Genomic DNA, 23,926 nt, shown 5'->3' with positions numbered 1-23,926 from the left:
CGGGTGGGACGGGGTAACCCCGCCGGGCCGGGAGAGCGGGGCCGGGGGTCGGTGGGGTCCGTACCGTAGATGGGCCGCAGGCGCCGGTCGTTGGGGTCCTGCACATGGCCCCGCGCCGCCATGATGAGAGCGCAGAACCGCAGTGCGCAGCCGCCGGCCGGGCCGGCCCGGGGGCGGGGGTGAAGGGGCCGGTAGGAAGCGCGGGGCGGGGCCGGGCCCGGTGCTGCGATCGCCGGGTGTCGGGGCAGCGGGGCCGGCGCTTCGCTTTCTCCGGGCTGGGTCCGTCCCCTCCCGCTGCGGGCGGTGCCTCCTCCCCCCCGAGGCGCGGGTGCCCCCCGCCCTCGCCCCCGGCGCAGCGCAGGGAGCGGCCGCCCGCCCGCCGCGCCCCCCGGCCCCCGTCCGGAGGGAGCCCGGAGGTCCGCTCCCCGCGGGGACGTGCCGGTGCCCCCAGGGGCCGAGGGAAAGCGATTGCCGATCCACCAACCCCGGGCAACACCATGGCCATTGCAGTCACCGGGGAGGAGACCCGGCTCTGCGGGAACTGGTAAGAAACGAAACCGAGCGCTGGGCGGGGGCGGCTCGGCGGCGGTGCCGCTCCCGAGGGCAGGCGGGGTCAGGGATTAAATGAGTCAACACCCTGAGCGTGGTGAGGCACGGAACAGGTTGCCCAGAGAAGCTGTGGCTGCCCCATCCCTGGAGGGGTTCAAGGCCAGGTTGGACGGGGCTTGGAGCAACCTGGGCTGGTGGGAGGTGTCCCTGCCCAGGGCAGGGGGTGCCACTGGGGGGGCTTTAAGGTCCCTTCCAACCCAAACCATTCCGTGATTCTATATTCCCTTGAAACGCTATTAAATACTGGAAGGTGCAAATTACTATCTTTTTAGAAATGTTTGGGTTTTGGTTTTACCATGCATTAATGTCTTATAAAGTAATTTCCCCAACCATTACTCAAGTTTCTGACTTAACTAGACAGAAACCAAAGTATTCAAATAGAAATGAATCCCAGATTGGCAGGGGTTGGAAGGGACCTCTGGAGACCATCTCGTCCAACCCCCCCTGCCAAAACAGGGTCACCCAGAACAGGTTGGACAGGAACGCGTCCAGGCAGGGTTTGAATATCTCCAGAGAAGGAGATATTGAATTGATTTTCAGTGAGGTAGACATGAAGTATATGATCGCAAGTTTGTCTTTAGCAGCTGCGTGGCTCAGAAGCAGAGATATAAAAATAGAATCAATAGGCACATATTGTTGCGGCACTTGTTTCTCTTTGATAACAGGTCTCTTTCTTTAGAAGCTCCGGTGTTGATACTACGTTTTCCAATGATGGTGTAAGCTCAGAAGTTGCACCTTGAATACAAGCAACTAAAGAAATTAACTTTTTTTTTTTTTTTTCTCTCAAGGAGACACTGGAATCCAAACAGTTTCTTGTACCATCCTAGTTTGTTTGCAAGCAGTCAGTATGGGCAGTTTAGACACCGCTGTTGAACTTTGTTGCTTTGCAGACTGTTGGCTGCTGGGGACCTGGCAGGGGAGAAAACTGAACAGCTGTAGTGTTTTTGCACTAAGCAATAGGTTATAATGTTAATTTTGGTGTTTTGAAGGCTGATTTCTTGTGTGCAGGGGGGCAATGATACATCCACCTAGAAATGACACTACCTGTTTGAGGCAGGAATAAGGGCTAAGCTCCTGGTGCCTCAGTTCTTTTTGCACCTTTTGTGTTTGTGAGCCTGACAATCCTCCTCAAAAAAGGAAAACAAGTATCTTAGAAATGAGGTGATGGGGGATTTTGGCTACAAAGTAATATGGTTACTGCTGTCGGTCCCTGAACAGAGCTGGCCTGCCAGGATCTGTTATTTATTTTTTGCAAGCAGAGCACTGTTTGACCTCTCATAGCCAAGATATTTTCAGGAAGAAACTTTTATCTTCTCAGATTAGTTTATTAACTTGAACCTGGTGATAACTTGTTTATGTTGCAAAATTTGTCTTTCATATAGGGAAATAAATCCACCTCGATTTTAGCTTAATGCAGTTTGAAAACTGTGACCTTTGTGTGCTATATACATTAATATCCCAACTATAAAGGAACATGGAGGCCTAGTTGGGCTTGTCTTTCAGTTCTCTAAACCATGAATTCATAGAAAGCTTTCTTAGGATTTTTTTTGTTACGAAGGACTGCTTGAAATTGTTGTCAGTGTATTTTCTGAAAAGTAACCTCTGTGACTTTCCTATAGCACAAAGGATATTCCCGTTGCTAATTTCATCATGCATGAAATCCACTGTAGCAGAAATATTGAAGTATGTCGCTACTGCAGTGAATCAATCCCAAAGTCTGAAATGAAGAACCACATGGAATCTGAACACGGGCAGGTGAGAAACAAATTTCTCCTCGAAAATTGCTGACTTCTGTGGCAATGAATCTAACGAGGTCTGTTTATTGTAGGTTACCTGCAAGTGTAGGATGAAGATAGAAAGAAGTCTCTTGAAGGATCATGAGGTTGGTGGACTTTATATTATTAGATGCTTGGAAGGTACTCTGTGGTGTTTCCAAGCACTGATTCTGGAGCCTTTCTGTCAGCCGAGATCTGGATTCCAACCTGTGATTTATGCCTCCTTTTTATTGAACCATGCTTTCTAAATTCACACTCTCTGAGAGAAGGTGGTTGGAAATTGCTGTTAAGTGGTGGAGCCTGCTCAAGTCTTCATGTCAGAGGGGTATCTGTGATAATTGCTGATTTTGCCCTTAATAGCGATTAAGATGAAAAATGGTACGCTATTTCAAAAGTACATTATATGATTAACTTGACTTTTTTTCATTCCTTTAACATTACACGTTTCTGACTCTGCTGTGTGTTTTAATAACTCATCGTATCCAAACAGACTTTATAAATGGCTTGTAAAATAAACTAAAATAGGGCACAGTGGGATTTTCTGAGTTTCTGAACCCAGTTGGCTGCTGTCACAGGCAATCTTGTCATAAATGTCAGTACCTTCCCTTACCATGGGCTCATTTAAAGACAGCTCTGGAAGGGCCACCTAATTCTGCTTATTGCAGAGGAAAAAAGGATTTTCTTTGAAGATAGGTCCGGTTCAAAACGCTGGAAGTAGTTTATCCTGCACGTTTGTGTGTAGCGCTTTTAGTCTTGTTAGTAAAGCAAGCAAACAATGATGTATTATTGCAGCATCTGCAATTACAACATGTATTTCACCTATGTTTAACCCCTTTTGAATGACTTACCTGTCATTCAGTGTAGGGTAAAGAACACATGCAAACAATTCTTGTTGAGTAGTAATTGTGCTGCAAATCTATTCCCTAATAGAACGCGCACTAACACGTACTCAAACAAAATGCGATTAGTACTGGATGTCAAGACCATATCTAAAAGCTAACTTCAAAAAGCACTACGTGAATCTGTTGTCCAGGTGTTACAGATTTAAAAAAAAAACATTTTGAGTATTCAGAGTGCTTCAGCTGGCATGTTTCTGACTACACAGGTTATACAACACATTGTTCTTACATTTCTCACGTAGTATCTTATTGCAGGCTATTCTTCAGCATAGCTCTGGATCTGTCTAAAGAAACAATAGACGTCTCAACTCTTAAGCAAACCGAGAACCTCCCTCCACCTTTGCCTCTGTCTTCCATATGTGAAGAATAATCCCTCTTTCTTTTTTTCAGGCGTCAGCCTGTCCTCTGCGTCCTGCCCTCTGCCAGTACTGTGACTTACAGCTCGCTTTCAGCAAGCTCCAGGACCATGAAATTTACTGCGGAGCTAGGACTGAGAGATGTGGTGGGTGCGGTCGTAACATCATGATGAAAGATCTGAAAGAGCATCCTCAAGTCTGTGGGCAAGAGGTGAAACAAGTGAGGGGAAGCAGAACAGCACCTCGCTTTGAGGATGAGGATGCAGATCTCCATGCCCTTCGAGACATTAGAAACCGGCTGAGATCAGGTAACTCTGCTGGGCCTTTGTGGAGAATGCCCAGGGTGCTAGAAAAGCAGATTTGTATCGGCTGCGTAGGAGACAAAACACTTTAAGGACATTAAGAGAAGAAATGTTTCAGCAGCACAAAGAAATCAAAATCGAGGCAAGGTGCAGAGAAGAGTAATAATTGGCTTCTAATTTGACATTTGGCAGCTGATCCAAGTATAAGGTTTTGTAATTGCTTTACGTGAAAATAGTGAATAATGAAAGCTCCAGAGGCACTGTAAAGTGGGACTGTATTGCCATGGAATAGAACTGCAAAGGTATAAGCCGGCTAAATACAGGATTGCTGAGGTACCTGGTGTGAAAGCCCGGTTCACTGCCTGTTCCTTTCTCTCAAAGCATCTAGGTTAAAAATGAAATCGGAGTTGTTTGCTCACTGCAAATTCTGTCCATTTTTGTTTAGCATCTGCATTCCTCTCTAAGTAGAAGGGTAGGTAGGATCTGGGTGTGGGTTCGCCTATGGAGTGCTGCGCATTTCTGCAGTAGCATCCTGTTTGGACATAGCTGAGGCCGTTATCAATGCCTCTGCTCTTTCCTAAGCCTCTGATCTCTTACCTCCACGTGCAGGGGTCATGTCACACTTAAGACATAGCCTTTCCATGAGCTCTCGGATGAATCTGTGCTCTGCTTTTTGCTGGGGGCTACTCAGAGGATTTAACACTGCAGAATATTAAATTACAGTCTTTGCTGCTGAAGGCTGCCTGGCTCATAGAAATAACTTCAGGCCTTAGTTAATAAAGCTGAATAATCTGGAGAGCTGTAACTTCCAAAGAGTGTTCACAAATAGTATTTTTATGCACGTGTAAGATTTGTTTAAAATTCTCGTGTAATCAGTAAAAGTGAACTACCCAAGAGATTTGAAATAGGCCAGCACGGGTGAGGAGCACTTAGCCTGTCTTCAGGCCCCATCAGCTGAGTTTCGGGCGCCGTTCTGGAGCCCTGGTTTTCTTTTCAGTGTAGCTCTCCTACCAGAAAACAATTCATGGTTTTCTCCTGTACTTGTATAATTCCCGTTCTTGTCAAATGGAATATCATTAAAAGGAATTTGTTTTCCATTGATATACTGAAAAAACAAAGCTGAAATATTTCAGCCTTGTAAAAGGGCCAATATTACAGTATTTTAATTGGAACTTGTTCACAGCGTAGGTCACAGAAGGTTCCTCAGTGACTTTGTAAAGCTCCCAAGAAGCTTAAGTTCAAGGTTTTGGAGTAAGAGGAACAACTTTCTTCTTTTTTTTTTCCTTTTTTCTTGTTAAAAACAAAAATAGGATGGCTATTTTCCTTCTTCCTCCTGAATTCGATACAGGTGTCCTTCTAGGCTTTGAAATGCTGACCTCCATCCATGAGTGTCCTGATGTCCACGTGTGAAACCCTCATGGTTGAGCAGAGGTGAGCTGCTTGTTGCGGGTTTAATGTATCTCAAATTTATGATTTTTTTTTTTTTGAAGAGAATGAACTGGAGCAGTTGGTGAGAAATGAAAACACTCATTCTTCACTTTACGAAGAGTGGAACGCCGATTTAGACTACGTGTTGGCTCTTAGCCTACAAAATGAGAATAATCTTCACAACAAGACCGCAGCTGAGATTCCCAGTGACTTCTGGGAAAATTACTACACCAAAGAGTCTGTGCCATTGGCCTGTCTTAATGGACCAGACAAGTCAAATGTCTTCTCCTATGACTCCTTACTGTCTTTTAGCACATCTAACCACATGAAAAGTAAGTATAAACTCTGTTGTGGTTGGGTTTTTTTCCTCAAAGCTTGAGGGAAGGGAGAAGGAAAAAGGATTCTTGGATTGGGAATGTCAAAGTTTATCTAGGTATTTTTAAATGTCAAAGCGTGTCTCTCTGAGACTCCCTCTAAATCACTTTTAGATAATTGATACACAGGAGATTACACTCTTCGTCAGTACCGTTTTTCCTTCCTTTCTGAAATGTTATCTTCTGCTCCCTCAAAACTTAGCAATGTTAGTTTAAAATCGTTTCTTTTGAAGAGGTATTACTAAAGCAAGACAGCAAGGGAAGAAGAAATAAAAGCTATAGTGAGTGTCTGACATTTGTCTGTGCTGGGAGCTTTGTAACAACTTTCTTCTTGAAGTAAACAGGACGGGAGGATCTGGGGGAGACCTGAAGAGCCAGCTTATTTTGAAAGGAGAAGTGGTACTAAAGGATTTATTGAAGGCAGGAATAGACTTTCTGACCAGCCCATTGGATATATCTTTGACCCCAAAACATTGCTCTCACTCTGGGTGATGTGATTTTGCTTACGAGAAATTTGGCAAGCGGGGCTAGGGTAACTGTTTCCGGAGCGTTTGCTCTGGTTGCTGTCCTGTGGCGCGGAACGGGGGGCTGGTGCTTAGGAATGTTGCAGATGAGTCGATCCAACTGCACCAGACTTCTCTGTGGGAGAGGATGTAACCGTTACTTACTTTGCAGGCGACGAGGTCACCATGTTGCCGTGTGAATTTTGTGAGGAGCTCTACCCTGCTGAAGATCTGATTCTTCACCAGGTTTAGTACTTCTATTGCATTATCTACGGGGGGTGCAGTAAAGACTTTTTTGTGCTACCGGGACTGAACAAGGGTGCGGTCTCCGCTCAGTGATACTGAGAGCTCTAGCAATTTTGTCTTTGCAAAGCATGGTTTCTGAAGTCCGTCTGTGCTCAACAGGACAGCTAATTTTTTCCGTGTTTCTTGCATAACAGACAGGTTGTAACCCAGCAAGTGCCTTTGCCTCGTTCAGTAAAAGAAGTTCTCCAAATCCACGAGAATACGGTGGTCTGCGTGCTATGGGGTCCAAAAGCTGTAGGTCTCTCTCTTCATCTCAGCCCCAAGGTGTCCAGGCAGAAGGAGACATCATGATCCCATGTGAATTTTGTGGCATCCAGCTAGAAGAGGAGACAGTCTTTCATCATCAGGTACAAACCAGAACTTGACCTGTTGTATCGCATCCAGTTGTTCAAGATCCTGCAGCCGCTTGTTGTGGCACGTTTCAGGAATCCAAGTCACTGTCCTCTGTGTCAGATCTTCCCAAACAAAACCTCTCAGGTCCCATCTGAAATGTTGTGGCTCTTACTGAAAAATAACCATTGTTTTTGAAAGCCCTTGTAACAAAAGCTAAACAAAAGGCCCTGAAATTGCACAATATAAGTGTTTGACTTACACATAAAAGTTATGTTGAAACCAGGATGTATGAATCACAGCTAAGGTGGGAGAGGAACACAAGCGTATGACCTCTGTAAGAGGGGAAGTAGACAGCTTGGACTACAAATCTGGGAGAGGGAGGAATGTCTCAGACGGTAGATGTAAAGAGAGAGGAAGGGTAAGAGCACGAATGTATCGCGGTCTTGGCCTAAGGGGGAAGTGGTGGGTTTATGAAGTGTCGGGTGCTGCAGAGGGCTCACCAGGGTATTCCCGTTCTTCTACACATCACTGTCTGACGCCGCTGCTATTGAGCGAACACCAGGTCGTGGTACTGCTGAAGCTGTTCCTGCTTTCAGAACGCAGGGCGGACACCAGCTCGACTGCTTGGTTCTGTACTGCTCCTGCGCGCCTCGAGAGCGGATCTGGGGAGCGGTGCGTGTGTGGAAGAGATGGTCCTCTGGAATTTGCAGCTGTTACAGACGAGTTATGAAAACGCTGAGCTCGCTCATTTTCTGTTTCATGGCTGAAAGAATGGGGAAGTTAACAGTTCTTACGTCCCAACTAACAAACTAGTGAAGCTGTGTTTTGTTTGTTTCTTTTTCTGGGCCTTTCCTCTCCTAGGTGACAGTAAAATCAGTATTAATAGAAATGAGATCTGATAAAATTCCGTAGCTTATCCTTTGCCAAATAGTTATGCTTGACACTAAGGAGAAGTCCCGTCCGCTTCCTATTACAGTTGGCTGTTGGAAGACTTTTCTTTTTTCCCCTCACCCTGTCTAACTATTTTGGAAACGCAGAACGCTAAGACTGCTTTATCTACCAGCTTCTACTATTTTTGGTGAAGTTTGTGTACAATAATCAGGACTTGTTAAGAATTAGTGACAGGAGCTGAGTTGCAACAATATAGTTTGCTTGCAAACCACGAAAAGGACACCCTGTATTTAAAGTTTTGCGTTCCAGGTAGCGTTCCTGGCATCTACCAAAGGAAACAAATGTTCTCCTTTCTAGTTCGTATTTTTATTTTGTATCCTGTCGGTTTCTGTCATCTTGTTTGTTTCTTGATGTAATTAACTTGCAGAAAAACATGACTTTATAACCAGGATAGCCATCAGGGGCACTTCTGTGGGCAGCATGACTTGGAAATCACTTTTAACTTGATTTGTGTCCTTGGATTTGGTTTTTTGATGACACGATACCAGGTCGGTATCAGGAACTTGATCAGAATTACAGTGACAGAACTCCGGGGCTGCTTTCCCCATGCTCGGGCCTGGCTGTGCAGGCTGGTGTTTGGGCGTGAGATGCTGAAGGAGGGAGCGTCTGGTTGTCGGCTGGGTGGCAGCGAGGCCCCAGGTACAGGCTGGGTCTGGTCAGCAGCGCTGGCTCACGCTGCCACTTCCATTTCTGCTTGGGCCCTGCGGTGGCTCCTGATTGTTCTCTTGACAATGGGAGCGTCGACAAGCCAATACCTGCCTCTTCCTAAACACAATTTCCTGCTAACCTGAACCTGTCTGAGGGGTGATGCTCTGCAGTCTTTTTACAGGAGTAAGTTCGTATGAGCTGTCATTTCAACACTCAAACCTATGTTTTGCTTTAGCACCATTGCGACCTGCGCCCGGCCAGCCCAGCAGCCGCCTCTCCACCCCAGCAGCTGCTGCCTCCGCAAGCCAACAGAGAGAGACGAGACTCGCCAGAGCTGGCTCGGAGACGAATCAGGCATCAAGGTGCGGGCAAAGCGCAGATTTTCACACGCTCTTTTCCTTTACATTTGCTGGAACACCGTGCATGTTCCAAGCTGAATAGATGCTGTTACCCTGTCCTGTCTCTGAAATTTAAAAATCCTCCATCCTCTACCATTGGTCTAGTTTTATGTAAAAAAGATTACATCACTGAAATTCGATATCCTCAAAGATCTTGGTTACAGAGCCCCATGCTGCAGTTACCATCCCTATTGAGCGCTGTATTCTTGTCCTCGCAGGAGATGTTTCTCCTCAGTGCATAGAGGCCTTTGGGCAGCAGAGGCTCAGCTGTCCTGCAGGAGGGACCAAGTCACTGAATAATACGGCAAATGCCAGGAACGCGCCATTGTCCTCTTCAGCCAGAGCCAGCGATGGTCCCGATGTGAGAGGGAAGCCCAGGAAGGTGACTGGCAGTGAGGGGAGACCGAAGAACAGAGGTACCAGTGAATCTGCAGGTGGGACAATGCCACGTGGGAGACCTACCCAGAACTTCCATTCAGAAGCCTTCACATCCAGCTTCTCGAGAACTTCTCCGACCCAACCAAGGTAACACCTTTCTCTTCCGTTTCCAGCAGCTGCACTGGGGCTGCCCTGAAGCGTAAGGGAGCAGGGGCACCGCAGGGGTTTTGCTCTGCTGGAAGGGGGGGCGCAGCCTTTGGCCTGGCGCGTTCTGATCGTCAGATGGCAGCAACCCAACAGCAGCGGCAGTGACACATCCATTCCAGCCCTCTGCCTCGTTTCCTTATGGTGCAGCTCTGGATTCCCTCCTATTTGCCTGGGGCTGAAAGGGTTTCACTCAACTTAATTTGGCTGCTGCTTTCAAACGGCAAACTTAGGCTTTTATATCAAAATAGAATGGACAAAATGGTCACTGGGAAAACATGTAGGGTAATGCCTTGTTATCTGTCCATTGGAGCGCTCTCATCTCAGCTTTTCTCTTTGCTCTTTGCATGGGATCTGGTTCTGCTATGAAAATAACTGGGTCAGGTTTCAGGAGAAGATGGAGGGGCTTTTCCTCGACCTTCTGGAGTCTCCATGGTGGGAAGGACCCAGGTTTGTTCAGCAGGAAGAGCACTGACATCGGTACGTTGCTTCCTCTGACAGTGTCCCTGTTCTTCTACAGTGCCAGCAACGCAGGAGGAAGGAGCCGCGGGATGTCAGACGTTCCCATCGGCTTCAGGCGCAGGAGCACAAAGGTAGGGCAGGAGAGCAACGGGGCTTCGCTCTGTCGGGGGGGGACCAGGCACCTCTGTTTTGGAAAGGGCAGTGCTGGCTGTTACCCCTCGGGTTTGCCAGGATGATGAGCCTGTTTTAACAGTCCTTCCTGTTCCAGGGAGGTTTTCATCAAGCGCTCTTTGAAAACAGCACTTTTACTACTTCTTCCCCTTCCCTTTAGGCAAAAGCCCAGAGCCCAGCATCGGATTATCCGGAGGAAAAGTGATCCACCGCTTCGAAAAAACCATGTTGAGCACTCTACGCGCTATTACTCTGCACTCTAGTACTTACTGATCAGAGTGCAAGGGAATTCCTGTATCTCCATGGCATTGAAAACTTTCTATGAATTCAACTTTTTATAGGCAGTGATCATTCTCTATCTACACATTTATGTATTTTTAACTTGTGAGAGTATACTACAGGTTTTTACTTCTGTGATCTCTGCTAGCGACATCCCAAGACAGCAAATACGCTTCTGCCTCGGGCACCACCTGGGTTCTTTCTGTACCGGCTCTTTGTGACAGCCAGTGACAGGGACGTGTTTGACATACGTGGTGTGTCTCACCGGGGCGATGCCGCGTGTCCCTCGGGGGGGGCTGGGGGGAGCTGCACCTTGAGCTGCTCGTCACCGGGTGTGCCCAGCCTTGCCCAGGACGCAGATGGGGGATTATCGTTGTCAGTGGATAAGCCCTGAGCCCGCGGCTGGCCTGTTAAATGCTTTTTAATGCAGTATTAGTCCAGGCTTTTTAAATTCCTTGTAATAAAATTTATCTAATGATGTCCCAAACTGATGTGCAGTAAAAATCTGTTACATGAAGTGATGTGGGGCAACAGATGCTCTCTGAGGGTACATCTACCACCCCACCCTCGCGCTGGCCCCTTCAGAGTCAGGGGCAGGGGGCTCCCTTAATTTGTGGTCTGCTGTTATTACCCGCATTAGATCTTTGTTAATTTGCTCTATGAGAGCCGTGAGCATCCCTTGTGCTTTGGGAGCTGGTAATGCAAAAGCTGGAGCAGGCAGCTCTTAGATAATGACTGTGGGCATCAGCCTAATTAACTGGGTACAGCAGATGGTATTAGCAGGGATAATTAGCCAGTCACCCTCCTAGGGCAAGGCTGCTGCTGGAGGCCTCGGCTCTGCCGCAGCACGGAAGAGCAGCGAGGGCTGAAGGGAGCTTTTGGGTTTAAAATAAAGACATTTTACAGAGGCTTCCACCAACTGTAAGCGTTTATTTGTACAAGAACAGCAGAATAAAGGTATTTAAAAACAGGTGGCAACCAGCCTTGGGCTGACATTTCTGGGGAAAGCAGCTCGGGCAAGAGCAGGGAATCGTGGCTGGTTGAAGGAGGCCTCCTGCTCCCCTTCCCAGAGATCATTAGTAGGGAAAATAACGACCGCCCCAGCTGACAGGGTGGCTTAGCCTGCATTATTCTTCATAATGCCCTTTCTCCCTTAAATATTAGCAGTCCTTGTGCTTGCTTTCCCTTTTGTACAAAATATTTATGTTTCTGGTCCAGGTAAATACAAACTATAGTGTATCAACCCATAAAAGTGGGATTTTAAAGCTGAGACCCTGCAACTTCATTTCTAGCCGTTCCAACCCTCTCAGCAACGCAGGAATTTTTTTTCAAATTCTTTCCAGCCCCAAATAAGGACACAGAACGGCTGAAGGGATGTTGAGAATCTCCTTTATGCAAGTGTACACGGTATGGCCAAGAGCACTTGACAGGTTAATGCTGTGTACGGAACCAAGATGGACACACACCAAGCGAGAACTAACACCCAGCTCCAGAGTTTTGCCATTGTTTAGTATAATTTTACATTCTGAATGAATATATATCTTTAAAAAAAAAAATCACAAACCAATCTTTGCTTTGACAAACAAGCCTATTACAGACAATGTCAAGTTCATTTAAAGCACAAGGAAGTGATGATGATTAGAAAAGCTTTAATTAAAAGGCCATTTGAGCTACAGTTAAACCACTGCAGCACTTCCTTCTTAATAACGTGAAAAAAACCCCAACCAACACAAAAAAGCCAAAAAACCCCCACCACAACTCATTCTCTTGCAGGGCTCATACCATTCTCCAGAAGAAAACCAAAGCCAGTGAAGGTTATTTATTGGTGTGACATTTTTTCCTGTATAAGAAGCTTCTTTTACACAGCAAGGTGTAAACAGTATTGACTAAAAGTTTGTTATTTGTAATCATAAATAATTAATTGTAATAAATACGTGTCAAGTCACTTTACAGCACGCTTCTCAGGGCCAGGATGCAGATACGCTCCACCGGGCCGCGCTCTCTGGAAGGAGCGGACAGACATTAGCAGCAGTTCCGTGCTCACAGCTGTAGTGGGAGCCCTGGAAGCAGCCGGCCACCGAGCCCCCAGCCCCGGCCAGCGAGAGACACGACCGCGCCGCGACTCCACCCAAAGCACCAAGGGCTCAGAACAGGCCATTTAAACCCAACACAAACCCCCCATCCCATGGCCAGGCAGAAACCCCAAACAGAGCATTGCCAGCAACAACCGTTCTGCCATGAAATTCCTCACGTTTCCTTGTGGCATCTGTTTGGGAACGAACCGGCACCGAGCCATTCCTTCCGCTTCGTTTTCCCCTCAGTCTTGGTGACCTCCAGCTGTGTTTGTGCTTTCTCCCCGTGGTCTCTCAGCTCCACCCACGCTTCTACCAGGAGACGGACAAGAGTCGAGTAAATATTCTTCCCAGATGGATCTGTTCCTTTGAAAGGGCGATACGCAAGGGAAGGGGAACACGGCTTTCCTAACCACGGGATTTGGCGACTCTGAATGCCAACAACTACCTCTACAGCTGTTGCACACACGTTTTCCCATTCGCTCACAGAAGAACAAGAATATACACACTTGGTTAGGCTTTTCTCTCTTACTCACATTTTATCTTCCACGTACCACACACTCATCGTTCCCAATATTCACAATAATATACAATAAATACAGCTTTTGCAATTCCCATTACACGGAGACAAGCCAAATTAGCGTATGCCGTCTTCTCAAAAGAGACACCAACCTTCAAGTACAGTAACACGCACACCATGGCAGACCCCTCATGCGGCTGACGTGCGCTGAGCACGCAGGAAGGAAAGTAACGAGCTGTAGCTCGGTCCTGGCCCTTCCCTCACAGATCGTGCCGAGCCGAGCAGCACAGCAGCGACCTCGGCGTGTTCTCTCGGGTTCTTCAGCACGCAACGCAGGGGACTCTCGCTCGTGCCGGGTTCCGAGCGATGAATGCAGCATCGCCATATTTTCAAACGCCCCCGCTGCAGGGCAACCGCTTTCATACGAGTAAAGGAAGATACAACGTGGTGACGTGTCGTTCGGGAACCACCCCAGAACGCATTTCACAACGTACAAAAGTTAAACCTGGAGGATTGTGCTCTCTCCGTAGTCTGCTATTGTCTTTCTGTAGAAAACAGAAGCTTTATCTTCAGAGGCGTAACTTTGCGCCTTCCCCCCACCTCATCCTCCTCTCGGGTGTCACGTTTCCAGGATAATTTTTGCTCTTAGATCAAAGATCATTTTTGAGTACAAAAACGAGTTACAGGTGTTCAATCACACGCTGAGTATTCTGAAAGCTTGTTCGGAACTAGGATAAAGTCACAGATGAGAAGCTTGAACTGTGGTATCTTACACCATACAGAGAGAAGCCATTTTGTTTCCGCTAACATTTTAATTACAATAAATTATTTTGTTACTAAGCAAAGCAGACATTCAAGAACATCTAGGGCAAGAACCCAAGTGAATTGCGGCCCTTTCACTGTTCTTTCAGTTATAAATCTTCCTGATCAAAAGTGTCGAGCTGAAACCCCAAATGAATGGTGGCGGCTCCCCGTGTGCTTGCTTCTAGTTTAAAAAGTTACAAGAAAATGGTGGAAACGTAAACATGCAGTTTGGCAGCGTATCTCCTGCTCCAAGACTCAAGCAAGTGCTAGAAATCCTGCACGATCCCTGCCTGCGCCGGACGAGGCAGCACGCTCTGGTCCTGCGGGTGCCCGGCGGCGATTCCCTCCCCGCACACAATTCCTTCCATTTTTGTACTCAAAAACGTTCCAGGGGAGAGCGATCTACGAGCCTTCACCTCCGAGTGCTCCCGAACTCCCAACGCCCGCTCTTTTTGTTGTGTTCGCATGGGTAATACCGTTCTAAATTACAAAATTAGAAATGTACATGTTTAAAGGTTTTTCAAAATTAAATTATACACAAACTGGTCTTTACTAAACTATCCTACAAATATTCCACAAACAAGGCAGCAAAAGAACCAGTCCACCACAAAGTCTACAAATACAAAATGTAAGTCTTCCAGTAATTATTGTAACGGGAACAAAAGTTCAGAAAATAAATTAACCTCCAGCTCGTCACACAGTGTTACAGGAGGTATTGTTATGTGAGTTGAAGGGTTTCCATCGTTAGCAGAGTCACCGAACAATCCGGTCCCCTCTCGGCGTCCCCATCGCCCAGCTCAGCCGCTGAGCGGATCCTCCCGGTAGTGGATGGCGTAGCGGAGCTTTTCCAGCATGATGTCCAGCGAGGAGTACTGGGGAAGCTTGATCATGAACATGCACGTTTCCACGCGGATGTACCGAGAGTCTGGAGAACCTGCGGGGAAGAAGCGCCAGATGGGGCTTGAACACACCCTCCGCTTTTCACCTCATTCTCCAGAAGCGTCTCCTCACCAAGAAGCATCAAAATAAAGAGATTCCCGCCTGTGTCTCCTGAAGCTTAGATACTGCTGTGCTTCCCAGTCGCTCCTCAGGCCTGTATTTTTCTGATAGTCAATCGTTTTAAAAGCATACGAGACAAATATTATACGAAGATTCTTTTTGTCTCTAGAGGGTAATGTTTTAAATACTTAAAGTTTATTTTAAGTCTTAATTTTTACTGCTCGCTTCTTATTTACAGCCATAACTACCTGCCTCTCCTTTGTCGTTCTTCCTGCATTAAATACATGTTCAAGTTAAAAACCAGGGGAACTGAAAGCTCGAGCAGAGCTGCTTTTCTTTGCCGTAGCAGACAGAGGGGGAACATACCTGCAGCTCCGTCGGGGGGGGCTATTTTCATGGGGTACGGCGGGACGTGGGCGGTGTCAGGGCCCCCGTCTTTGCAAGGACAGGTGAAGGGGATCCGCTCCTGGTTACAGGCGAACTTTATGAACTTGCAGAGCTCCTCCTGAGTGAACATCTCCAATGCGCTCCAGAAAAACTCGATGTGCTGATCGGTCTCCATCAGCCCCACCTGGTACATGGTGTGTGCCTAGGAGAGAAAAGAAAGCCGGGTGTCCACCGCTGCTTTCCTCCCCCGTCGTAAATCTTCCCCACTTAGAGGACAGAAGGGGAGGGTAATTACACCTCTCTCCCCAGTTCTCCTGCCTTTTCAAAATCATTAGGAAATTCAGCCATGGCAGAGTGTTAATACGCGTGGGTCTGTATCTTTTCAGCCGATGAGCTTCTGTAACAGGGCTGTCTCGGTGTTTCCCCCGCAGTGCAGGTACTGTACACTGCTGTTTTGTGCAATATGCAGGGCTGGGGCCGTTCAGCACTGCTGCTGTTTAAGGAAAACACAAAACAACACTAACACCCACGGCTGAGAATATTCTACAACTTCTGACACAAGAGAACCGTTCTTCTTACGGCATAATTCTTATGGTAATGAGATTAAAGCATTTAGGAGCAGAAGATGCCTGTTACAGATAAATTTCAGATCTTCAGAAGTTATTTGCAATTCAAAATAGGGGTGGTGGCTCTTTCAGCCCTTAGCTCAAGTGGCAAATATTAAATAAATATCAATAAAATGGAGATAGATTTAAAATGTCATGTTAAAAAGTAAATTCATTATTCCTCTCTGGAACAAGCCCCACTCCTAGAATTTCCTCAACCCAGTGAAATCTTAAGTTTCCTTGGGGCCAGTGCTCCCTACGGATTGTCCTGGCTGTATCGCAAGCAGAAGGTTCTCCCCTAACACCTTCCACGTGGGAGGCTCCTCTCCGCCATGTGTCAGAGGGGTGAGTTTTGCCAAAGCAGCTGCAGTTCTTCACACCTTGAGAAACTCCAGGTTAATGTATGGAAGCCCACATGTCCTCAGCTCCATCTCTAGAGGGGTCAGCGTAGTCAGAAGCTGGAGGGGAATGATCGACCCAAGCCCAGCACGCACTGCAGTCATGCACTCCGGAGTCTGCAGCTCACGCATCCTCAAGCTCCGGATCGCTGTTGCGTACACGTCCTTATTCTCCCATCTGCAAGGACAGAGATTCAGGACGAGAAAGGAGAGCGCGTAAGAACCTTCTTTCCCCAACCCTGACCGTTACATAAAGGAGGGATTCATGGGGAGATTCCACTTTTGAACAATCAAGAGTGAGCACTAAGCTATTTGCATTCTGATGCTTCACAATTTAATTCCACTTTCCTGAGCTTCCTCTCCCTCCCTCATGCTTGTCCATCTCTCTCACGCCTCCTACCTGTGGGTGTTTACTGAAGGCTGTCTCTTTCTTACAGAACAAGGGGCAGTAAATAGCATGAGTGATTCCAAGCTCCTGCCAACAAATGTAAAGCTTTCCCAGATCGTTCCGGCCTTCAGCTTGTTACAAAAGCATCACTGGAGAGCCCGGTGCTTGGAAAGTTATTCCAGAGATGCTTCTTCCCCATGTAACCCAGTGCAACGTCCTGCCAAGAAAGCTGTTGCTTACCCCACCGGGATGTGCCTGCCCCTGGGACAGAGCTCCACCTCTTCCCCCGTCATGGTCAGGTAGGTGAATTTGCAGCACGGCTTGTTGGGACAGTCGGGGCTCTCTGTTGCCAGATGCTGAGAAGCAATTTCTGCACACAGAGCTTCCAGTTCTGTCTCATCGTTTATCTGTCACGAAACACAAGAATAGTACCTGATGACCACCATGTTCGCAGCACGCTATTCTTGTGACTCGCTAAAGGTATCACCACAGTGTACAGACCGCGCTCGTTATATCATCTGGAGACAGCACAGACAGTGAAAGCCAGTAATTGCTTTGGCGGGTTATTTTCTGGTTTAGTACTGCCAAGTTCCAGTAAACATTTCAGAAGCCTTAATTCCACTGTGCCTGGCAGCAGAAGAGACTCAGCAGCTTTTCCAAGCCATCAGGAGGTAGAGTCCTGCACCCGTAAGATGAGTCAAGACACTTCACGACCCTGCTCACACGAACAACATCTGCCAGCAGCGAAGCCAGCCACCACCGCGTAGGGCAGGCAGCGAAGCGAGCAGCTATTAGAACCGTGTGCTTATGGGGGTTACCCTGAAAAAAAAAAAGCAGGAGGGAAAAGAAAAAAGTTACTTACATTTTCAAATTTTTTGACGTAGTTGTAGGTGAGGATGTCAGCTTCCTGGAGATCGACGTCCGGATCCAGTGGTTCTCCTACCAGCGTCTTCCAGAAGGAGGGCAGGAGGTCAAGCGGCAGAGGAACATCCGCCCGAATTGCAATACCCAAGAGCTGCCCAAAGAAATGGAATAACTGCTCCTCTGCATAGGTTATAGGGCTCGGCGTCAAAATGTACTTCCCCTTCAGAAGAAAAAACAGAACAGAGCACACAAACCAGTATTTAACGACTGATGCACACGCTGCAGGTCCACAAATTAACAGGCTTGTGCAAATACCGACTTGAACATGACGAATACTGATTAGTTGGCTACAAAAGGATTGGCTCAAGTGTGGCATGGAGTCTGTATAATATGCACTGATGTTCTATCACATTATCCTAATGATCAAAAGCAACACCATTAAGACGGTTTCCTTGCGAGCCCCTGCTTTTACAAGCTCTGTTAATCAGCATTCACAAGACTTTTCTGTATTTGTGTTACCAGTTCGATATCTAAACCTTGCAAGTTGTGGGATGTTTCTGAAATACAGTCTGGATATGCAAAGTCAGGTTTGCTACATAGCTGGTCTTGAAGGAAATGAGCTGTCTTCCTACCTTGTGGACATTGCTAGGAAGGAACTACCTCAACTGCTGTAAATCCTTTGGGCCATAAGCTTTATCTTGTTTCTGTAATAGATCTACTGCACAAAATAGGAGGACGCTAAACACGCACTAAATCGCATGGATGGTGCGTCTTATTCTACTATCAACGCAACTGACTCTCCTGGTGACACTCCTTGAGTAATACCAGCAGAATGACTTCACTAGTTTGGGACTGACAATCTCTAAATCAGACAACTGCACCACATTCACTCGGAGTGAACTTTGACCAGGGGTCTTAGTTCTGCTGTATTTTGCAGTTTTGACTACTTGGCTACTTCGTCGAGTACCTGTAGTGCCACTTGAAGTGCAACAGGGGATTCATCAACAGGCATTTTCAGTTCTATCAGGCACGTGAGACCTCTCTGGTGAGATGTGCTAACAGGGGCTGTTGGGCTGAAGCTTCTCTCTGGAGCGCTAACTGACTGTGTCCTACTCCTGCTCAAACACATGCATTCAACACGAGAAAAGCAACTTCGTTTCTTGCATTGAGATATCACACCTTATTCTTATTCACTGCAGAGCTCGGGCACAACAGGAGAAGGGAGAGCGAGGAGCTCTGTAACTCTTTACAAACTTGCCAAAGGAAGTGACGGAAGGATCCACCTGAAAAAGAGAGGGGCACAACAATGAAATGCCCTCTGAGGCTGGTTACCACTGCCTTCTCACCCAGAATTTGTCGTTCTCCTTGAAATCGCATTTCGAGCCTTGGAGTACACACTTCACCCGACTGCACAGATACGTGGCTTAAACAAGGGTGGGGTAGATGCCAGACTACTATTTACACGCGAGTTCACATTTAAGTAGTTAAATTACATGCAAAAAATAAGTCATTGAGTTGCTGCCTGCTGAATTCCTAAGTGCTGCTTTGTCTTCCATCACTCTATGGGTAAGACTAGCACAAACACTTGTTACACCAGTTGGCTTGCAAATGGAATTCGTTACTTGATTAGAAGATGAATGGTGCTGTCTTCATAACAACAGGCCGTTTCCACAGCCAAAAGCAGTGAGACAATGCATCAGAAATCATTACAGATGCTGAGCTGTGGCCATAACATTTATCTCTTTATAGATACTGTCAATACCCACCGCAGACCTTAAAAAGAAAGGAATTCCCCTTGAGAGAAGGCATCAAGGAGCCCTTTGTTCAGCTAATAGGTGCACCCTTACAAGAATTTTCCTTTACGCGATTTGATGGATGACACTCGTAGGCAAGACGAGAAGTGCACTTTGGGCTTTTCTGCTCTAACTCCACATAACCCCATGAATCTCCAAAAAGGACCTACTCCGACCAGCACAGACTGCATTCATTTAGACAGCAGCAATCAATTCTCTTCTTTGACACGCAGTTGATATTTGCCTTGATGCCCTATCAATTATTCAACAGACCTGCAAAGTAAGATTTTTCCCGGCTCTTACTTAAGTCCAGTCTCTTCCTGGCATACGTGACCCCAGGCACCACCCACGGGAGCCAGCACCCCCAAAGAAACTAAACACCCAATGGGGCTGGACTACGGCCACATAAAGAAGATCTTACAAAATGAAACCACACAAATTAAAATATAGCATCAAGAGAAGGCATAATGCTCTTGTTTAATAAAGTAAGATTATCGCTTAACGCTTTCTGGTGAAAAGTGGTACTCCTGTGTCCCGAGCAGTCTGTCTGTACTGGTTAGGTGAAGTCAGGGCAGTTAAATGTCTATTCCTTTCTGAGGCTTATTCTTTTAACGAGTCACATGAAAGTTATTAAAATGATTACAAGAAATCCTGTACACTCCTCTCAAAAGTGAGGAAGATGCAATTTTGATACTGTTTACTGCAAAAATTAGGGACAGTTTTTAAGGCAACAAAGCCCTTACCATACTCACTATCTCTTCAGCTTGGCTGGGACAAGCTGGAGTTCATGCTTCTGATGTCAAGTTGAAAACAATTCTCAAAAACCCCTTGCTTGGGCATGACCATTTTTAATTGTTAACACTCGCACATTCCTTGACAACTACGTTTGATAATGTATCCTATACTACTATCTTAATCTATTGGCTGTGCAATTGCGCATCACTTTATCAATAAAAACCACTGTAGCATTTACCCAGCTCATTACTAATAAGAACGAACTTAAAAAATTAAAAGTCTTTGTCATCAGCACAGTCTGAGTTTACCATGGCTGAGCATCAAAACAACCTCAAGTGACATTCTTACTAAATGCTCTCCCCATGCTTCAAACAACTTATTATAACTTTATTTACTTGTTCTACGTAAGAAAGTCGCATGCCCAGGCACTCATACTTCCTGCTGTATTACCTACAATGTGAAAATTAACTATCTGGCTTGCTTAATTCTTGGAACCTTCATTCTCTTCCACCTGCAGGACTACAAACACCACAGAGGTAACGCTGCTCCTTACAGTTAGCAGCAGCCACATCGTGGTGAGAACTTGGATTCCAGCTGGAGTAAGTTCTCACAACTGTACCCGAGGTCCCCCCTGCTGGTAACTCCGTAATCCCGACTTACTTGTGCCATGAACCTCCTCCCCCGTGAAGCGGATGTTGAACGCATACGTAGGGTCTCCACCACTGGCAAGTTTAACACAGAGCTGCGAGGAGGGCACGCAGGCCAGCTGTCTTGCTGCCTGACAGAAATAGGAGTTCTCTGAAGAACGGATCTCCCCTATTTAAAAGCAAATGAAAAAAGAATAAAATCCCCATACTCAGAGTATTTTGCATTAATAAGCATCTGAGCTTGGTTAAAACAGATCTCACTAGTTGCAACGGATTAAAGTGAATTTTGAAAAGGATCAGTGTTTCCTGTACCTCCAACTATTTCCAGGGGATCCAGGGTGATTTCTGGGGCTGCGTGATCAGCAGTTCTTTGGACAGTGGCATTCAGCACTCTGTTCATGACAGTCACTTTTGTGTCATAAAAGATTAAACCTAAATAAACACACACATATTTCAGTATAGTTAATCTATCCTTCTACCACCCTATTTTCTGAAATTCTCTAATGGACAACGGTAGAGTAATAATTTCATCTTCATTAGGTAGCTAAAATATGGCTAATCCACCTTTTTCTTTTTTTTTTTAAGTATTGTTTCTAATGTTTACTGGAAGAAGCACACTGGGTTAGAACACTGATGAACGCAATTCTAATGTTGCATAAATAGATCCTAGCAACTCCACCAGAATCTCTGTAAATCAGAAACACTTTGCCAAATAGCTTTCAGAAATCTGAGATGTTTTGACAGTAATCCTAGAAGCAAGAAAACATGATAAAAAAATAGGGCTGTCACATTGCACCATAAATACGGGCTCTATAAGAGACAAAATCTGAACATTCCTCCCTTCTCCACACTGGGTTTAGGTGGTGGATTTATTTTTTTTTTAGCTGGGAAATCCAAAAGCCTACTCACACACAGACACCTTTGGTGACTTTTGTATCTTCTCCTTCTTCAGAAGGACACAAGTTTGGGAAACATAATGACCTAAATCTTGGTTTTGTTTGTTGTCTAACAAAGGCTTGTAAAAACTATTTTAAATGCTGATGCACAATAAGTATTTTCTTGATCTCTCTAATTCTACAACTTCAAGGACAATGAGGATGCCAACATGTCTTGGAACTTTCACCTGACCTGCTGCTTGTTGACTAACAAAGAATTTTAATTTACGGATACCCCTAAGAAGATAAAGGCGCATTTGAACACCCACAGACAGAAAAGATGGGCCAGCTCCCTCCATGGTCAAGAGAGGTGCACAGTGTCTATTAACTACTTGCAGGAATAATCCCCCTCGCCTTTAAAAAACAAGCCAAGAAAAAAACCACAACTCCCTCACTGAGAAGTGCCCTGGGGTTAAAGCCAGGTTTTGGCTGCCACCTCAGAGAGACCGTATGCCAGCTTATCGGGTGGAGAATGAATCCAATAAGCCTATGTTAGCACACTGAAACCACTCACTATCTCACTTCCCCTCTCCCCTCCGTGTTCTCCTTTCTGTCACACGTATACACGCACTAAAATCTTCTGCAAAATATGCTAAGAAATTGAGTGTGTTGCAGGGTGCACCCTTTCAGGCCACAACCATGTTCCCCAAGAAGCTGACCTTTGGCCTCTTGCAGTAATGCAGCAATACTATTAGTGTACATCTCCGTCTGCCGAAGCTCCACCAGTGGCAAGAAGAAGGTCTCCAACGTTGTATTGAGAGACTGAAGCAGTGCAAACCGTAGGCGTAGACTTTCAACAGGAACATCTGAGGTGGGAAACATCCAGTCAGAGAGAGAAAGAGATTCCCTACCTACTGCAAAGTCTATCTTCCCAGCAGATTCAGGCCAGGAACCACAGAAGCTTCCTTCTAAAGCAGTCCCTCCTGATCTCTGTACATCAAGAGGGCTGAAGATGCAAGAACATCCGAGATCTGTGATGTTCCTTACTGGATCTCGAGTCCCTGCGTGTCTGAGTCCAGTATCTTTCCTTATCACTGAATTTGCATTATCTGAAGATCCTCTTAAAGGAACTTAGTGCTTAGAACAGGATTTAGGTGACTGAAGCCGGCCTAGGTCCAGAACTGAAATCCAACCTCCCTTCACCCTGCAAGCTAAACTCACCGGATATCTGCCTGCTCCAGCCTGATCTAGGAAGTACGCTTGGAGAGCAGAGAACAGTTGCAGTGCCTTTCTAACAACCCTGCCAAAGGCACTGTGGTGCCCAAGCACACCCAAGGAGAGAGAAGACCTAGACCCAGTGCTCGGCCCACAGAGGCTCCAATTTGCAACCTCCAAAACAATGTCCCAACTACCCGGGAGACAGCCAGGTTGTTCAGGAGCCCTACCCAGCTCCTCCACTCAAGCAAGCCTCTATGCAAATAATCTATACATACTCAACAAACAGGAAATTCTGGGATCTGCTGCATCAGCTGGATCCAAATAAACTTCGTGGGGATGGAGTCGTGCTGGTGTAATTGCAAGATGACGACAAAGCCTGTTGATGTACTGGACAAGGGCTACATCCATTTCCAGTGTCCATTTCCGGGACGCTTTTTGAGCATGTCTTGCATCAATGCAGGCACACCTGAAACGGAAAAGGCATAGAACCTGTTGAAACCTAAGTGCAATACTGCTTACTAAGAGCAAATACTGCTTACTAAGAGCATGTTGAGCTTGTTCTACTTTGTTCCCCTTTTCTTAAGCAGAGCTGTTTCATTACAAAAATTCCAGTTTGAGAATAAAAACTGATTTATCCCTTACCTTGCCTCACTAAGTAATAAGAAAAAAGGAACTGTCCTATTAATCTTACTGCACCGTCTTCTTTACACTCCGAAGCAGATACAGGGAAGGAGATGTGGCAATTAGATTGTGGCTTGACACAGGGAAATATGGAGGATTCATTTAAGGGACTTTCTTCCTGTACTATATTAACAAGGAAGTAACTGCTCCCTCTTCTACATTACTACTGACTCAGGAATAGTACTGCCAGTATAAACAAACACCCAGCGCGCAGAATAGAAAGCTGTTGTGGGATTAAACCAGAGACAACCAGATGGATCTACAATTCTCGTCAGGCCAGTTTATTATACAGCCTGGAAGCTACAAAGGACAGTACGGCACATAATTTTGTCAGCTATGCTATGTACAAGAAAGTCAGGAACCTGCATTTTGACAGCATAGCAACTCTTTTAAAGCACTTTTTAAGAGAATAATCAACAGTTTTGTCTACAGGCCTTGCAGCCACGGGTAGAAGTTTGCACGTTACTAAAACACTGGTTAAAGCTACTTGGAGTAGGAACGCTTGGGATCAAGTTTTTTTCTTTAAAGTGAGCACAATCAATCAGTATCACCTTTACAAAGAGA

At 46.1% G+C, this 23,926-nt stretch overlaps 3 protein-coding genes across 6 annotated transcripts in view; 1 reads left to right on the top strand and 2 right to left on the bottom strand.

Annotated features, from left to right (window-relative positions):
• NAA25 (N-alpha-acetyltransferase 25, NatB auxiliary subunit) overlaps positions 1 to 183 on the bottom strand; it is a 32,527-nt gene extending 32,344 nt beyond the window's left edge. Inside the window, exon 1 of the mRNA XM_054220131.1 lies at positions 65 to 183. Within this exon, the coding sequence (XP_054076106.1) occupies positions 65 to 122 (58 nt within the window). The 5' untranslated portion in view covers positions 123 to 183. The remainder of the gene's footprint in view (positions 1 to 64) is intronic.
• A 30-nt stretch (positions 184 to 213) lies between these two features.
• TRAFD1 (TRAF-type zinc finger domain containing 1) lies at positions 214 to 11,939 on the top strand. Its single transcript, XM_054220132.1, has 11 exons — positions 214 to 544; positions 2,229 to 2,364; positions 2,438 to 2,491; positions 3,674 to 3,947; positions 5,432 to 5,701; positions 6,419 to 6,492; positions 6,687 to 6,899; positions 8,720 to 8,846; positions 9,101 to 9,407; positions 9,985 to 10,057; positions 10,258 to 11,939. Exons 1-11 carry the CDS (start codon positions 498 to 500, stop codon positions 10,300 to 10,302), a joined length of 1,620 nt encoding a protein of 539 aa, XP_054076107.1. The 5' UTR covers positions 214 to 497; the 3' UTR covers positions 10,303 to 11,939.
• Positions 11,940 to 12,069: 130 nt separating this feature from the next.
• Positions 12,070 to 23,926, bottom strand: part of HECTD4 (HECT domain E3 ubiquitin protein ligase 4) — a 76,713-nt gene continuing 64,856 nt past the window's right edge. For all 4 annotated transcript variants that reach the window (XM_054220127.1, XM_054220129.1, XM_054220128.1 and 1 more), the window contains exons 67-76: positions 22,957 to 23,147; positions 22,183 to 22,329; positions 20,901 to 21,020; positions 20,602 to 20,757; positions 18,593 to 18,696; positions 17,412 to 17,633; positions 16,790 to 16,956; positions 16,144 to 16,339; positions 15,138 to 15,360; positions 12,070 to 14,706 (exon numbers count right to left, since the gene is read on the bottom strand). In XM_054220127.1, the coding sequence (XP_054076102.1) occupies positions 14,570 to 14,706; positions 15,138 to 15,360; positions 16,144 to 16,339; positions 16,790 to 16,956; positions 17,412 to 17,633; positions 18,593 to 18,696; positions 20,602 to 20,757; positions 20,901 to 21,020; positions 22,183 to 22,329; positions 22,957 to 23,147 (1,663 nt within the window). In that variant the 3' untranslated portion in view covers positions 12,070 to 14,569. The remainder of the gene's footprint in view (positions 14,707 to 15,137; positions 15,361 to 16,143; positions 16,340 to 16,789; positions 16,957 to 17,411; positions 17,634 to 18,592; positions 18,697 to 20,601; positions 20,758 to 20,900; positions 21,021 to 22,182; positions 22,330 to 22,956; positions 23,148 to 23,926) is intronic.

The sequence above is a fragment of the Rissa tridactyla genome, chromosome 13 (genome assembly GCF_028500815.1).
Source record: "Rissa tridactyla isolate bRisTri1 chromosome 13, bRisTri1.patW.cur.20221130, whole genome shotgun sequence".
NCBI lineage: Eukaryota > Metazoa > Chordata > Aves > Charadriiformes > Laridae > Rissa > Rissa tridactyla.
The sequence above is the reverse complement of the archived record's forward strand: the minus strand, read 5'-3'. Positions and strand labels throughout refer to the sequence as shown.